Source organism: Haematobia irritans, chromosome 2 (assembly GCF_050003625.1).
Source record: "Haematobia irritans isolate KBUSLIRL chromosome 2, ASM5000362v1, whole genome shotgun sequence".
Taxonomy (NCBI): Eukaryota; Metazoa; Arthropoda; class Insecta; order Diptera; family Muscidae; genus Haematobia; species Haematobia irritans.
In genome coordinates, this window is record NC_134398.1 from 117,180,356 (window position 1) to 117,197,195 (window position 16,840).

General features: G+C 32.8%; 2 protein-coding genes and 1 long non-coding RNA gene across 3 annotated transcripts; 1 reads left to right on the forward strand and 2 right to left on the reverse strand.

The window, feature by feature from the left end:
- Positions 1–7,911: 7,911 nt before the first annotated feature.
- LOC142223879 (uncharacterized) lies at positions 7,912–9,723 on the reverse strand. Its single transcript, XM_075293715.1, has 4 exons — positions 9,150–9,723; positions 8,895–9,082; positions 8,666–8,822; positions 7,912–8,590 (listed from the first exon to the last, which is right to left on the reverse strand). Exons 1-4 carry the CDS (start codon positions 9,343–9,345, stop codon positions 8,382–8,384), a joined length of 750 nt encoding a protein of 249 aa, XP_075149830.1. The 5' UTR covers positions 9,346–9,723; the 3' UTR covers positions 7,912–8,381.
- Positions 9,724–11,803: 2,080 nt separating this feature from the next.
- On the reverse strand, positions 11,804–14,640 carry LOC142226063 (uncharacterized). Its single transcript, XR_012719593.1, has 7 exons — positions 14,311–14,640; positions 13,914–14,245; positions 13,518–13,849; positions 13,133–13,453; positions 12,748–13,068; positions 12,363–12,683; positions 11,804–12,298 (listed from the first exon to the last, which is right to left on the reverse strand). It is a non-coding gene; the product is annotated as an uncharacterized LOC142226063 (long non-coding RNA).
- Positions 14,641–15,413: 773 nt separating this feature from the next.
- On the forward strand, positions 15,414–16,601 carry LOC142226064 (putative RNA-binding protein EIF1AD). The gene is made up of 3 exons (XM_075295926.1): positions 15,414–15,576; positions 15,639–15,812; positions 15,881–16,601. Exons 2-3 carry the CDS (start codon positions 15,653–15,655, stop codon positions 16,216–16,218), a joined length of 498 nt encoding a protein of 165 aa, XP_075152041.1. The 5' UTR covers positions 15,414–15,576; positions 15,639–15,652; the 3' UTR covers positions 16,219–16,601.
- The last annotated feature ends 239 nt before the right edge of the window (positions 16,602–16,840 follow it).

Genomic DNA, 16,840 nt, shown 5'->3' on the forward strand with positions numbered 1-16,840 from the left:
AGGATTATCGGGAAAGGAATTCATAATGATATGGTGAATGTGTTAGGTGAAAGTGCTCCTTCATATGCAACAGTAAAAAATTGGGTTGCTGAATTTAACGTGGTCGTACATGCATTAAAGATGAACCACGTAGTGGACGTCCAAAAACAGCAACAATAACAGAAATTGTAGCCAAAATGAATGATATGGTATTAAATGATCGACGAATAAAAGTGCGTGAAATTGCTAATATCATGGGCATTTCAAATGCTCGACTCCCTTTAATTTTGCATGAAGAACTGCAGATAAAAAAGCTTTCTGCAAGATGGGTGCCGCATTTGTTAACAGTCGATCAAAAACGCATAATAATGACAATTTCTCAAGCTTGGATTTTAAACGTCGTTTCATAACTGTTGATGAGACATGGATTCACCACTATACTCCATAGACAAAAGAACAATCAAAAAATGGACTGAGGCTGGAGGAAGTGCCCCAAACAATTCAATCGGCTGGTAAGGTTACGGCAACGGTTTTTTAGGACTTCAAAGGTATTTTATTGATTTACTATCTGCAAAAAGGTAAAACAATAAATTCAGAGTACTATTGCAACCTTTTGGATCAATTAAATGTACAAATTCGAGAAAAAGTCCTGGCTTACAACACAAAAAAAAATAATTGTTCATCAAGACAACGCACCAGCGCACAAGAGTGTTTTAACAATGGCTAAAATCAACGAATTAAAGAACGAGTTGCTTGACCACCCACCTTATTCTCCTGATTTAGCTCCCAGTGACTTTTACTTGTTCCCAAATCTAAAAAAAAAATCCTTGCTGGCAAGCGTTTTATCTCAAATGAAGATGCAATTACAGTTGTAAACCACTATTTTGAAGACCTTGAGGAAAACTATTTTAATCAAGGGATTGCTAGAAAAGCGTTGGACTAAGTGTATTGAAGTTTCAGGAGATTATATTGAAAAATAAAAATATTTTTGAAAAACTAACTATTCTCTTTCATTGATAGGCTAAGAAGTTTCCGAACCGCCCTCGTATTGCGTATTGAAGGAAGCAGAAACAAGTTGAGCTCGTTTTTAGCAATTATACAGGCTCCAGTTACCAGTATACTGCAATAGTTTGAACCCCGGAGTACTTAATTCACATATTTTGTTTCTATAAACATATGGTTCTTGAATAAGAACTATATCTATGTCCCCTTTCATCGGGAGAACTTTTAAGGCAGCACATGCAGCCTTACAATGATGAAGATTTATCTGGAGGATCCGTAGGACCATCGAGATTTTCAACAACCGTCACATCAGCCGCTTCAATCGAGTCATCAAGAATGTTCTCTTCAGAGATCTCGGTGACTCTCGCAATAACCATAGGTTCAACTTTGGTGACTTCTGAGGCAATATAAACCTCCTCTCGCATACGGTGTATATCCATGACTTCAACTTTGGTATCTCCCTCGACTTCGCAAGAGGATCCGCTTACTTCTGATTCAGACAGAGGCTTGTCCATTTCTGAATCCTTTAGCTGATCGTTTTTATATACCTTCATTTGGATATAATGAAAGCCATAACATACACGGCCCTGGGAATTTGCTAGATGTGTCAAAGACTGAGTGTTCAATATAAACACTGCATGCCGTCTTCATCCACTTCATCCAAACGGCCAACCTTCCAATCAGCTGTTGGAAGATCTGGATTGCATTTCAGTCTATTTAAAATAGATTAAGGGTCTGGAGGGTTTGCAAGTATCCACGCATGTACTCTTGGTCTAGCCGGTATGTCTTTCTTCTCGACTAACTGTAGAGCAGCTCCTTCCCAAACTTCACCAATTAGTATCAAAGCAGCTTTAAAACATTCTATAGACCTCTGGTCCTCAAATGCGACTAGCTTAAATCGTCCTTGATACCAACCAGCCTCTTGGTGTCGAGGATCTGGGCCGGGAAACTTTTCCAGCACCTGTGAGTAGACGCCAGACAAAGCACTCTCAATCCAAAATTTATAACTCCAGTCGATACCCGTCCACTGGGCCCTGAAGTTAGCAACCCAGTGGATGAATTTGAATTTCGCTGCATGGTGGCTTAATATCCCACCACACTTGAAATTCGTAGTAGGTACTTATTACGATGAGTTAGTCCGCTATTAAAAAAACACGTCCGTTCCGTTCGACGGTTGAATGACGAATTGATGTAGGTCGGATGGTATTGCAAATGAGCTATATCGGACAACTTTTAGGTATAGCCCCCATATTAGGATTTTGGATCTTTAGGATCAAATTTCATCCGTTCCGCACTCAAAAAAAAAGTTTACTTGGATCCAAAGATTTTCAACTTCCCTTAAGGATTTTGGTATTGATTCCGAGCCAAAGATGCGGCTTCTTTAAAATAAAGACATTTTTAGCGACCTATCTGGCTTTAAATCTAGGATCAATAAAATTAAAATTAGTATGCAGAACTCATTTATCGAATTTTCATTCTCCTTTCGCAGTATATTGACAAAGCTATTCACGTACAAACAAATACCAATTTAAAAATTTAAATTATAACAGATACTTCAAAGTAAACAGCGATTTCTTAATTCCAAAAAAAAAACTTTAAACCGAAGATGCTAAATCCTCAAAATAAGTCTTAGCCTATATTCGAAGCGTTTTTATCTTAAATTTAAACATTCAATATTTCAGTTAATTTAAGGACGATTTCTTTAAATCAAAAATGTTTTTCCTTAAAGTAAAGACTTTAAGGAAATTTTGCTTTGGTTTAAAGACATGCGAATTTAACGGAGGGACGCAAATTTCCAAAATTTGAGTACTAAATTTAATGAAAAAAATGTTGAAGCAAAGATTATAAACTTTATTTTAATTAAATTTGCATTTTTTAAAGAAATTTGTCCTTAATATTTTGTAAATTGCACATCCTAAAATTTATGTTGCGTAATCTTTAATATCAGGTAAATATTTTTTCAGTGCGGTTGAAATTTGTTACGTGATGTTAGTATATGCCATCTCATAACCATGCAAAACTTGATCCATATCGGTCCGTAATTATATATCCCCTATATAAACCGATCCCCAGAAAATTTCATCCAATCCGGTAAAAATTTGGTACGTGGTGTATATCATTTCTACTACTCATGCCAAAATTAGTCCATATCTCATAAGTATATATAGCCCCCATATAAACCGATCACCAAATTTAACCTCTGGAGACTCATGGAGAAAGAAATTTCATCCGATCCCTTAACACAACTCAAGTAATTCGTTTCTGGAAGATAGTATTTAGTAGAACTTCCTTGGTGGAGGGTACATACATACGAACTTACGGCCGTACATGCTTGTTTCTAATTCAAGTTTTCAAATTCACTGAATGAAAAATCCTATTTCTGAGAACTTTAGACAAACAAAAAGAAAATTTTTCATCGCATGTCATACTTTAAGGTGAGTATTAAGTTCGAGTTTAGCCGCTAAAATTGTCATTTTTTCACGATTACTTTTCTTTAATAATACTTTTTAAGGAATACAAACTTTGTGAAAACTTGCTCTGGGCTATTCCCCATCAAGTTATAATAAAATGTGCAACAAATATGTATAATTTTATGCCTTTTCTTACTGATTTAGTTTTCACTTTAGTGAAAAAACTCGAACTTAATACCCACCTTTATGGATTAATTTATCTTAATTGTCTAAAAGTTGTTTCCGGAGAAGAGTATTTATTCTTTAATAACAAAACAATATAAAATGTGCGTGTTGGTGTATATACACGCACAGAAAAAACATGTTTGGACATGGTTGCCGCATCCATTTAATGCTTATATAGAGTAGGTAATTGTCGCGATGTATTTTGTCTTTGTAAAAATAATTTTCGACCTAAGAAAAATATATTTTGGCAATAAGCATTTAAATGGTTCTCAAATGCCGCAAACATGTTCTATTATTTAAATGATAGAATTTGAGACCATTACATGGTCGGGAAAATTATGTTCCTGATCATTCAATTTGTTTACTTTTTTTGCAGAGAAAAAAGTATTTTTATAGGTTACATATAAACATGTCTAGAACCATTACATGGCCATAAAGACCATGTACATTGTTTTCGTGACCATTTACTTTTTTAATTTTTTTGCAGCGAAAAGAATTTTATAAAAACATTGAGCAGGTACACACGATTTTAATTTTTCGCGTCAGTCGTGTTTTGGTTGTTTCTTGGAATGGACGGAGAATACGGAATTACTGTGTTTTGTGTTATTATACCCACCACCATAGGATGGGGGGTATATTAACTTTGTCATTCCGTTTGTAACACATCGAAATATTGCTCTAAGACCCCATAAAGTATATATATTCTGGGTCGTGGTGAAATTCTGAGTCGATCTGAGCATGTCCGTCCGTCCGTCCGTCTGTTGAAATCACGCTAACTTCCGAACGAAACAAGCTATCGACTTGAAACTTGGCACAAGTAGTTGTTATTGATGTAGGTCGGATGGTATTGCAAATGGGCCATATCGGTCCACTTTTACGTATAGCCCCCATATAAACGGACCCCAAAATTTGGCTTGCGAGGCCTCTAAGAGAAGCAAATTTCATCCGATCCGGCTGAAATTTGGTATATGGTGTTAGTATATGGTCTCTAACAACCATGCAAAAATTGGTCCACATCGGTCCATAATTATATATAGCCCCCATATAAACCGATCCCCCGATTTGGCTTGCGAGGCCCCTAAGAGAAGCAAATTTCATCCGATCCGGCTGAAATTTGGTACATGGTGTTAGTATATGGTCTCTAACAACCATGCAAAAATTGGTCCACATCGGTCCATAATTATATATAGCCCCCATATAAACCGATCCCCCGACTTGGCTTGCGAGGCCTCTAGGAGAAGCAAATTTCATCCGATCCGGCTGAAATTTGGTACGTAATGTTAGTATATGGTCTCTAACAACCATGCAAAAATTGGTCCACATCGGTTCATAATTATATATAGCCCCCATATAAACCGATCACCAGATTTGACCTCCGGAACCTCTTGGAAGACCAAAATTCATCTGATTCAGTTGAAATTTGGTACGTGGTGTTAATATATGGCCTCAAACTCCCATGCAAAAATTGGTCGATATCGGTCCATAATTATATATAGGCCCCATATAAACCGATCCCCAGAATTGACCTCCAGAGCCCCTTGGAAGAGCAAAATTCTTCCCATTCGTTTGAAATTTGGTACGTGATGTTAGTATATGGTATCCAACAACCATGCAGGAATAAGAAGTTTTAAGATACCACAACCCAAGTAATTCGATTGTGGATGACAGTCTTTCGTAGAAGTTTCTACGCAATCCATGGTGGTGGGTACATAAGATTCGGCCTGGCCGAACTTGCGGCCGTATATACTTGTTTATTTATTCAGAAGTGACACGTGGTTTTATGTGACCACAAAAAAAGGAAAGTGTAATTGAAAAAAATGTACCTGTTTTTTGTTCTGCATTTTGATATATGGTATTTTATTTTTATTTGCAGTTACATGATGTCTGCGTTGGTACATTTGTTGGGCACGAAGTAAATATGGAATGATTACTTATTGTTGAAATTGAACCAAAATAGAGTGTGTAAAAATATATGATGTTTGCTTGCACGACATTATAAATACAAATAAACAATGATTTCATGTATAAATAAATAAAAACCAATAAATAAAGTTAATTTTGTGTTTTCTTTTCTCAGGTGGCGTCCTTTTTTCGACGGCGATAAACGTTTTTTCATAAGATCAAAACATTTTAGGTGGTGACCATGTTCTTTTAACTGGAAGAAAAACATTTTTGACGAATACCATAACATTTTAGATCGTGACCATTGTCTTTTGATTCAAACAAAATTATTTTTATCAATATAATAACATTTTAGATGAGGACAATTTTATTTTTCTTAGAACCATGTTCACTGAGCCAACATGGTTGCAGGTGAAAATGTTAAATGGTCGCCGCAAAAATAGCTCCTATCATATTATTTTGTTCTTCGAATATGATTGTGACAATCATGTTTCTTCTCTGCGTGTATACGGCCGTAAGTTCGGCCAGTCCGAAGCTTATGTACCCTCCACCATGGATTAATAAGCATTAAATGGATGCGGCAATCATGTCCAAACATGTTTTTTTCTGTGCGTGCACAATACCAAATATTAGGTTATTCAATAAAGCTAATGTATTAGTTATCCAAATATGCTAAATTTCTAGACTTCATCATATCAATACTAAGGTTAGTGTCAACTAGATGATAGATTGAATTAAAAATAATGCACATCCTACGAATAGGCTCCACAGAAGCATAATTCGAACGTTGAAAATCAATGTAAAGAAACTGGTAATTCCTAGATGCCCTAAAAGGAACATTTATCCTAATCCTGGGGAGCCACCGTGGTGCAATGGTTAGCATGCCCGCCTTGCATACACAAGGTCGTGGGTTCGATTCCTGCTACGACCGAACACCAAAAAGTTTTTCAGCGGTGGATTATCCCACCTCAGTAATGCTGGTGACATTTCTGAGGGTTTCAAAGCTTCTCTAAGTGGTTTCACTGGAATGTGGAACGCCGTTCGGACTCGGCTATAAAAAGGAGGTCCCTTGTCATTGAGCTTAACATGGAATCGGGCAGCACTCAGTGATAAGGGAGAAGTTCACCACTGTGGTATCACAATGGACTGAATAGTCTAAGTGAGCCTGATACATCGGGCTGCCACATAACCTAACCTAACCTAACCTAATCCTGGATATCAATTCCGAGCAAGGAATATCCCCACTAACTAGGTTAGGTTAGGTTGGAGCTCAACATCGTCCGTCGGCTCCTAAGAGTTGGCAAATTAATCAGCCTCAATCTAGAAGTGTATGAAGGAAGAACAAAATCACTGTTCCAATGAAGATGTCTCAAAGCGAACAACAAGAACTGCTTCTGAACCGATTCTATCCTATCAATGTAAACTTCATGCTGAGGATCCCACACGATAGAACCATACTCTAGAATGGACAGTAAAAATCGTAAAATTTATTTTATTATTTCGCCTGAGGTCCTTTTAATAAAATTTTTATTGATTTTTTTCTGATTTATTGGAAATCTAGGCGCATCTACATATGACATGGTTATTATGATAAGAAGGAATGATTTATATTATATTATTTATAAATATTTTTTGTTAATATCTTTTAGTCGTCATATCTTTGAATTATGTCGCTTAAATGACATCAGGGGGATTCCAGGAAATCGAGAGATAAAAGAGTAAAATCGGTATTGATATAAACTGTATAGGCTGTAACCAAACGATTGGCATCCCAACTATCGAACTATTTGCTACCTATAACATCGACCGTGCTCAGGGTGAAGGGCTGGTGTCCGTGAATCCGAGAGTTGGATTAGGGCGCATTACCCGAAACAAAATTAGCAATAATTGAATTGTATAATAATACATACAATAATTGATTTGTGTATATGTACACTGAACGGAAAATTTTCATCAATATGATGATTTTCAGCATCAATTTGATGAAATGTTTCTTCGATTTTGAGCTTACAACGCGTTTCATCATCATAATGAAGAATTTTACATCAAATTTTCATCAAATATCTTCATCAATTCAATGAAATATTTTCATCATCTTGAAGAAAAAGTATCATTTAATTGATGTATTTTTTCTTCATTTTGATGAAAAAAGATATTCAATTTGATGTCCGATAATCTCTATATAATGAATATTCTACATCATTTCAATGAAAGGTATTCGTCAAAAGTATGTAATTTATTCATTAAAATTACATTACTTCAATGAATAAATTTCATCAATCTAATGTATATTTTACATTTAATCAATGAAACCATAACATAGAACTGAATTTTGCTGTCCGCCTTAGAAACGCCGTTCTAAATTTTACAAAATCCAATACAACTACAAATGTTTTACGGCTGTTATGAAATATTATTTTATTAAAAAACTTAAAAACTTAAAATTATTCAAAAGCTTTTCGGACATTAATATACATTTTAATATTTGGTATGTATATGATATAAATTAAAAACTTACATAAATATAAGACACTTCCAGTGTTTCAATATAATGTTAACATAAATATATTGTAGGTTATTCGTTTTTGCTATAATTTAATTCGTTCAAAATGTTTAGTATTTTCGAAAATTTGTTTGTATGAGCTGATTTCATATCATAAAAGTACTCTTGTACAAAGATCCAAAATTGATTGGATGCCCCGGGGAATTCTAAATTAAATATAAAAAACTTTTGAAGCAAGTATCCAGTGCTCGCTGGAAATCAGCAAAATGCAGCATTGCATGGTCTAGATAGACGTAGTAATTATATTCACTATCTTCTAAATTAACATCTCCAACAACAAAAATAAATGGTTGAATATTCTAATTTCTCTTTTCTAAAAATTTTAAATGGTTGTCTACTTCTTGAAAACTTTCTGCCAGGAATATTGACGATTCTTGGGAGTCTTTTATGGTGTATTTTCCATACGTTTTCTTTCCATCTTTATCTCTTCGGACGTATTTTGCTGTTGGATACAGGTAGCCATGTAGGCACCAAATCAAACGCATCATAAATAAAGACATGTTTGAGGCTATAAAGATAGATATAAATAGTAGTTATTTAATTATATGCGTAATTGTACTTATTAAATTTTTTCGTAACTAACCTGCGTTTGATAGATCAATTTTATCGAAAACTGACTTAATTCCAGCATCTTTAATATATTTTTCCTTCTTAATCACATTATACACAGATATTAGTTTTGTTTCCCATTCGAATATTGGTGTGTAGTCCTTATATAGTACTCCGAAGTCCATGTTAATCTAAACGAAACATTAACATTTTCATGTAGCAAAAATATTAAATTAAGTGGATGTTTAAATTAAGTTACTTACCAACTTTGCTCCAAGACACTCTTTATACTGTGGCCAAGCTTTAAATATATCCTTAAGGCTGTCGTGTTTGTCAAATATTTGACGTATTCGGTAATTCGCGCATGACTGCCACATTTTCAAAAATTGTTCTTGGTCGAAATTATCATATTTTAGACTATGAATTATTTCTTTTGCGTTTTCTTCAGAAACTAAAAAAATAAATACCAAATTTACTACAAATTCATAAATCAAAATTGAGTTTTTTGAATATCTTACCGATATTATCCACAGGTTTAGATCCCTTGTGCAAATTAACATCATCTCTATCTTTCTGGTAAATTTGATTTCTTTTCATGTTGTTGTATTTTACATATAGCTTTCCACGTCTGTCGGTGCGGTAAGAATGGAGTTTCTCATTGGGAAACATTTCTATTATTTGTTTTTCCAAATTATAGCTTTCTTGTAAAGACATGTGCAACCCATTGGCATGAAAATAACTAGCTATTGTTGTAATTATTAAATTTCGTTGATCTTCATTTATATGTTCGTATTTTTTATAGGTCTCTAAAATTCTTTTTCCAGTTTTATTGTGATTTAAAATTGTCGACAGCTTTACACCAGTATTTGAGTCAAAGCGTTCTGTCAGAGGTTCCTGAGAAAATGTGATTGAAGAGCAGCTAGATTTCCGTGAGGAAGTCGAAATATTGGCCACGTCTAAGTAATATTCGTCGTGAATAGGTTTTCCGGTTTCTTCTCTCCATTTATTAATATTAAACTCAAAAACTATTTTGTCTCCTAATTTAAATCTTCGTGTGAGTTCCTCTAAATGTTTTCTGGTAATGATTTGTAAGACATCAATCGTTATATTTTCATCTGAAAAATACAATAAATAAATAAGCTTAAATTTTAAATCATATTATATTATAATTACCTTTTAATGTGGGAAGTAAATACGTTCCATTTTTCGAGTAGAATTTCTAATTGATCTTCACTGGCTGCCATATTGATATCTATTAATATATCTCCTTTATTCTTATCATATATTTGCCTGTATGGGTTCTTATGGCTGTAGTTGGATGTCCAATTAGATTGTTGATGTTGAATGCAAAGACTCCCTCCACTTTATTGACGTGTATCTCAAAAGCTCTATAATGGCTACAATAAACAATGTCTTTTAATTTTTCTCCAAATATATAAATCTGGTTGTCCAAACAAAATATGTTTATGATTCTATAAATATGGTAGTCAATGTCGCATTCAGCAACAAAAAGTTCCTTTTTATATACAATGTTTTTAAACAAAACTTTATTGTAAAAACATAACTTTCTTTTAGGTATTTTAAGTTGAGCACATATTTCATCATTTAATTCACATACGGTTATATCTTTCTGTAATAAAACAAGATCTTTACTTGTAGAAGAGTTTAGCAAATAGTTTGAAAATATGAACTGATATTTTTTCTCCAATGAAAAACATATGTTTTTTCGTGAAGTTATAGCATGTGTGTACAACTTAAAACTGCGGTGTTTAGACTCAAATTGGAAGCTCCAGAATTTCCTCACTGGTCCGCATTTTCTCATTATTTCCGGATAATGAAGTAACAAATGATATTTTGGTTTCAAATTAGTTTTAAAAAGCAAATTAGTTTATATATATAATAATAATATTATATATATAATAATAATATTATAATATAATAAAGCACTCCATTTAAACTTACAACACTTACAATATCTCTACTTCACAAAAATATTAAAAACAAGTTTTTCAACGTCCGATCACAATGAATGTCACTTTAAAAATGAATGTATTTATTCTTCAACCACTATTTAACACGCTGCAGACATAACGGGGTTTCCTCTATTGGCATGTCAGAGATGTGACTTTGCATTTTATGCTCGTTTTTATATTTAAACGAACACTGCTATATTCTTATTCAATATTACGTTGCTCACACGTAATAACTCCCATACCTGCATACGTGTACAACACACACAATTCTTTTGTGTGTGTGTGAGTGTGTGTTTTAGCAATAAAAGCACAAACAACTTTGCAACGCAACAAGAATATCATATTTCACGTTTTTTGTAGTTTGTTTCCTAATTTTTTCAAATTTAAATCATTCATCACTTAAAAAGGCTTATACTAATTAAAATATGTGGAAATAATGCAGTTTTTGCAGTTTTTTTCATATACGGGGCGGAAAATTAGAAACTAAAAACAGATGATGAAAATTTTCGTCAATTTGATTACTGATTTCATTAAATCAATGAAAGATTTTCATCAACTTGATGACCAAAAATTGATGTAAGTTTCTTCATTGAATTGATGATGGTGTTTTTCAAATGAAAACATAATACATCAAATTGAACACCGATTTCATCAAAACAATGTAATTTCTACATCAATTTGATGAAGATTTTTTGATGATTTTTTTTTCATTAATTTGATGATGTACTTTTCTATCAGTGTAAATGCTGGCAGGGTCCTTAAATTATTCACACATTAAGGTGGTTATTAAGTTCGAGTTTATCCGCTAAAATCGTCATTTTTTCACTAAAGTGAAAACTAAATCAGTTAAAAAAAATGCATAAAATTATACATCCCAATAAACACAAACGTTTGAAAAATACTAAAATTCAATAATTTTTCAAACATTTTTTCAAAGAATTAGGGTAATATTCAAGTTGAGAAATTGTTGAGAAAATCGCGTTCTCAACAAAAAACAGACATTACCCTCAACAGTAAAATTCAACAAAATAGCAATAATTTCTCAATTGTAATCCTCAAATTTAAATGCATCGCTACTCAATAATTTCTCAAACAGTTTTCAATGTGAGAAAAATAAAAAACTAGCATTGTTGCGAATACTTTCAAACCACAATTTGTATGAAAGTCAATCCTAGTTCTAACTGAAAGTCAATACTAAATTTCTAGGGATTTTGTAAATTTTATTATTTTTTCGTTAACAAATATAATAATCTTAAAAATAACATTAATAATATATGAAAATAATAATATTATACCAATCAAAATGTAATTATCTTATTAAACGTATTAATAAATAAAACTATGAATACAACTTTAAATATCTTAAACATTTTTACATGTATAATTCCATTTCCTCCATAATGTTGGTGTCATTAATATGCTGGCAATTTGAAATAATTACTATCGAGGATCTTGCTGGCTTGTGTGTTAGAATAGATTCCAGCAAGAGGAAATCACAAAATATCAAACTGATGACGGGTAAATTGATGTAATGCACATTTTCATCCAGAAGTTCTTGATATAGGAATTGTTGCACTTTGTTTTAATTGGTTGCACTTTGTAAGTTTTCTGAAAACTTTTCTTTGTTGTTTCCTTCATCGGTTTTTCATCGGCCAACATCTTCCAAGAATATACCATTCAATGATTTTAGTTTTCTGCAAAACAATCGAGTTTTGTGATTTCCATTATGTTTTCATTTCACTTTTTATTTTGACTTACCAATTTGTATTTCTTCCAACTGACCACGTACTTCGTGATTTCCTCAAGAATGTTGGTGTTACAAAATTGTTGTTATTAAAATACTGGCAATTTTCAGGAACTTGATGACCAGATAATTGGAATAAATTTCCAGCAATTTCAATTCACAAAATAACAAATTAAACCGATGATGCACATTTTCACCCAGAAGTTCTTGATATAGGAATTGTTGCACTTTGTTTTAGTTGGTTGCACTTTGTAAGTTTTCTGAAAACTTTTCTTTGTTGTTTCCTTCATCGGCCAACATCTTCCAAGAATATACCATTCAATGATTTTAGTTTTCTGCAAAACAATCGAGTTTTGTGATTTCCATTATGTTTTCATTTCACTTTTTATTTTGACTTACCAATTTGTATTTCTTCCAACTGACCACGTACTTCGTGATTTCCTCAAGAATGTTGGTGTTACAAAATTGTTGTTATTAAAATACTGGCAATTTTCAGGAACTTGATGACCAGATAATTGGAATAAATTTCCAGCAATTTCAATTCACAAAATAACAAATTAAACCGATGATGCACATTTTCACCCAGAAGTTCTTGATATAGGAATTGTTGCACTTTGTTTTAGTTGGTTGCACTTTGTAAGTTTTCTGAAAACTTTTCTTTGTTGTTTCCTTCATCGGCCAACATCTTCCAAGAATATACCATTCAATGATTTTAGTTTTCTGCAAAACAATCGAGTTTTGTGATTTCCATTATGTTTTCATTTCACTTTTTATTTTGACTTACCAATTTGTATTTCTTCCAACTGACCACGTACTTCGTGATTTCCTCAAGAATGTTGGTGTTACAAAATTGTTGTTATTAAAATACTGGCAATTTTCAGGAACTTGATGACCAGATAATTGGAATAAATTTCCAGCAATTTCAATTCACAAAATAACAAATTAAACCGATGATGCACATTTTCACCCAGAAGTTCTTGATATAGGAATTGTTGCACTTTGTTTTAGTTGGTTGCACTTTGTAAGTTTTCTGAAAACTTTTCTTTGTTGTTTCCTTCATCGGCCAACATCTTCCAAGAATATACCATTCAATGATTTTAGTTTTCTGCAAAACAATCGAGTTTTGTGATTTCCATTATGTTTTCATTTCACTTTTTATTTTGACTTACCAATTTGTATTTCTTCCAACTGACCAGGTACTTCGTGATTTCCTCAAGAACGTTGGTATTACAAAATTGTTGTTATTAAAATACTGGCAATTTTCAGGAACTTGATGGCCAGATAATTGGAATAAATTTCCAGCAATTTCAATTCACAAAATAACAAATTAAACCGATGATGCACATTTTCATCCAGAAGTCCTTGATATAGGAATTGTTGCACTTTGTTTTAGTTGGTTGCACTTTGTAAGTTTTCTGAAAACTTTTCTTTGTTGTTTCCTTCATCGGTTTTTCATCGGCCAACATCTTCCAAGAATATACCATTCAATGATTTTAGTTTTCTGCAAAACAATCGAGTTTTGTGATTTCCATTATATTTTCATTTCACTTTTTATTTTGACTTACCAATTTGTATTTCTTCCAACTGACCACGTACTTCGTGATTTCCTCAAGAACGTTGGTGTTACAAAATTGTTGTTATTAAAATACTGGCAATTTTCAGGAACTTGATGGCCAGATAATTGGAATAAATTTCCAGCAATTTCAATGCACAAAATAACAAATTAAACCGATGATGCGATCATCCAGTAGTTGTTGATATGGAAAAGCATAAATACCAAGTTTTTTTGGTTGCACTTTGATTTATGGAAACTTTCTCTTCTCGATAAGCCACTACCATTTTTCATCGGCCAGCCTCTTAATGTGTCCAAGAATCAGCATCCAAATATTTTAGTTGTCTGCAAAGAGATTTGAGTTTAGTGACTTCCTTCAAGTTTTCATTTCGTGTTTTAGTTTTACTTACCAATTATTATAAGCAATTTCAATTGATTATTAAAAAATTTCCACATTTTTGTATTTCTTCCACGAACTTTGTTGTCCAAAGTAGTATTGAAAACCATGTGGTTTTTTCGTTGCATTTCAGGGTAGTGTTTTGTCAAAGTTTTCTCCAATTATCTTCAACACATTTTCAAAGTTTTCGTCAACATTTTGCCAAATTGGTTGTAATTCGCAAACAATTTGAAGATGAATTGAAGATGAGCTTTTTCAAGTCAAGTTGAATTTATGTTGAAAATGATATTTACCCTCAAACTGAAGAGGTGTTGCATTTGAAAAACGCTCATCCTGTGTTTATTGGGATATTTGTTGCAGATTTCATTATAACTTGATGGGGAATAGCCCAAAGCAAATTTTCACAAAGTTTTTATTCTTTAAAATGAATTTCAATTTAATTGTTTTTAGATTTTGAATGATTGCATACACTCGAAGAATTTTTTACTTTAATACTCCTAAATTATTAAAGAAAAGTAATCGTGGAAAAATGACGATTTTAGCGGCTAAACTCGAACTTAATACCCACCTTTATGTCTAAAAATTAAGTACTCAAAATTTTATTTCGAGTCGATTACTTTGAGGGGATGAAATAGAATTATAAGGATAAATAAAGGCACTTTAAAATTGTGAAATATTTCTTACTTTTTACTATTTTTTACGTCACTGCTCGTATATCAAAGTACAAACTGTTTAAATAGAAAATAATATAACGTTTATTTCTTCAAAATACAACTCTTCCGAAATACGAACACGCATAGTTGCACCAAATGTATTCTTAGCAACGACGAAAAAAGCATTGCCAAACAGAACATTGCCAACGCTTTTTTATCCGGTGATAAAACGTGTGTTGCCAATCATTGAATCAAAAGAACCTCCTGGGTACTTAAAATAAAGAATCACCTTCGTTTGGAAGTTTTTAAGCTGTGTCTTTAGAAAAACTTCCACATTTTTTTGCTGGGTAGCTAATTATAAACTATAATACATTGCTTGTAGTACACATTTGTTGAAGTACCAAAAGTTAATGAAAAGTACTTTCTGGCGAAAAAACACCTTTTGGTACTTTTTAAGAAATTAGATTTTCCATCCCTGACTGAAAGGCGCTCTTGACAAGAAAGTCTTATTTAGCAAAGCTAAATATTTTTATTTTTCATTAGCACGCTAAATGAATTTAAAAGTACAACCATTGAATTATTTTGAAAGCACTGGAAAGTACCTAAACTCCTGAAGTTGAAAGCAGGTAGTTAAGGCACTAATCATTTGTTATCCTTAGACTTCATCCACTTGCAATTGTTTTTCTAGAAGCTGATAGTGAAATGTCACGAGTAACTCGACAGAAACATGTCCTGAAAGAGATGATGGAGGATGATTATGACCTGCCAAAGGAGAATCAACAAATTGTCCGTGTAGTTTGCAGTCGTGGCAACAATCTTCATGAGGTGGAAACCGCCAACCTAGATGAGGATCGTTTTCTGGGTAAGATTCTAAATTCCTCCTGTCCCCGTAATACCAGGAATTGTAAAATTTGTTTTCTTTTATCATAGTGACCATGCCCAACAAGTTTCGCAAGAACGTTTGGGTAAAACGTGGAGATTTTATTTTAGTAGAGCCCATTGAAGAAGGCGACAAAGTTAAAGCGGAAATATGTAAAATTCTTACTACGGAACATATAAAGGAGTATACCAAAGCTGGCGTTTGGCCGGAACGGTTCTCTAAAAAATCAGCAAATAAAGAAAACTGCGAAACCAACATGGATGCAAACGAAGATTTGTCGGACAATGATGATGATCTAGAGCCCAATATGAATCGACCAGCAACTCGAGTAGTGGAAGAATCTGATGACAGTGACGATGACGAGAGCAGTTCCGAAGAAGACAATTAAAATTTCCTTAAGAATAACAAATAAGAAAAATAACAATTCAGTTTCATAAACTGTTTGATGGAAATTAATATTAATAACAAATAATTTGGAAACAATTTCAATTTAATTGTTTTTAGATTTTGAATGATTGCATACACTTGAAGAATTTTTACTTTAATACTCCTAAATTCGCAGTTTCCACTGCCGAAAAAGGGAAAGCTGTCATTGTAGTTGTTTACCATCGTTGGATAAAACCGTTTTTGGTCAACTAGAGAATGTGTTTGATAATCTTATTTGACAAACACCCCCGTTGAAACAGCAAAATGCATCAACTGAAATAGCTATAACTTATTCTATTACAACTACATCTTTGGAAACAAAATAAAAAATGATTTGATACTATAGCTTGTTGATTTTATGATACGTATGATTTAAGGGAACTAACAATGATTTCTTTGTATCTAATTTTTATAACCTCGTTTAATAAATAATGGTAATGTGCCCATATTTGTAGAAACCAAAATGTGATTTGTGATCCTCCGATTTAATATATGAAGAGTGACTAGTTTTAATATATTTCTATATAATAAAACTCTTCTTCGATAGGCTTACCTGCATTTGGATCACAAACTGCTAAATTTTC

Coding starts and splice junctions, on each gene's coding strand:
- LOC142223879 (XM_075293715.1), bottom strand. CDS start 9,345: ATGTCTTTACAAGAAAGCTATAATTTGGAAAAACAAATAATAGAAATG. Junction 9,083..9,149: donor TAAACCTGTGGATAATATCG/GTAAGATATTCA, acceptor TTATTTTTTTAG/TTTCTGAAGAAAACGCAAAA. Junction 8,591..8,665: donor AATTGATCTATCAAACGCAG/GTTAGTTACGAA, acceptor CTATCTTTATAG/CCTCAAACATGTCTTTATTT.
- LOC142226064 (XM_075295926.1), top strand. CDS start 15,653: ATGTCACGAGTAACTCGACAGAAACATGTCCTGAAAGAGATGATGGAG. Junction 15,813..15,880: donor AGATGAGGATCGTTTTCTGG/GTAAGATTCTAA, acceptor CTTTTATCATAG/TGACCATGCCCAACAAGTTT.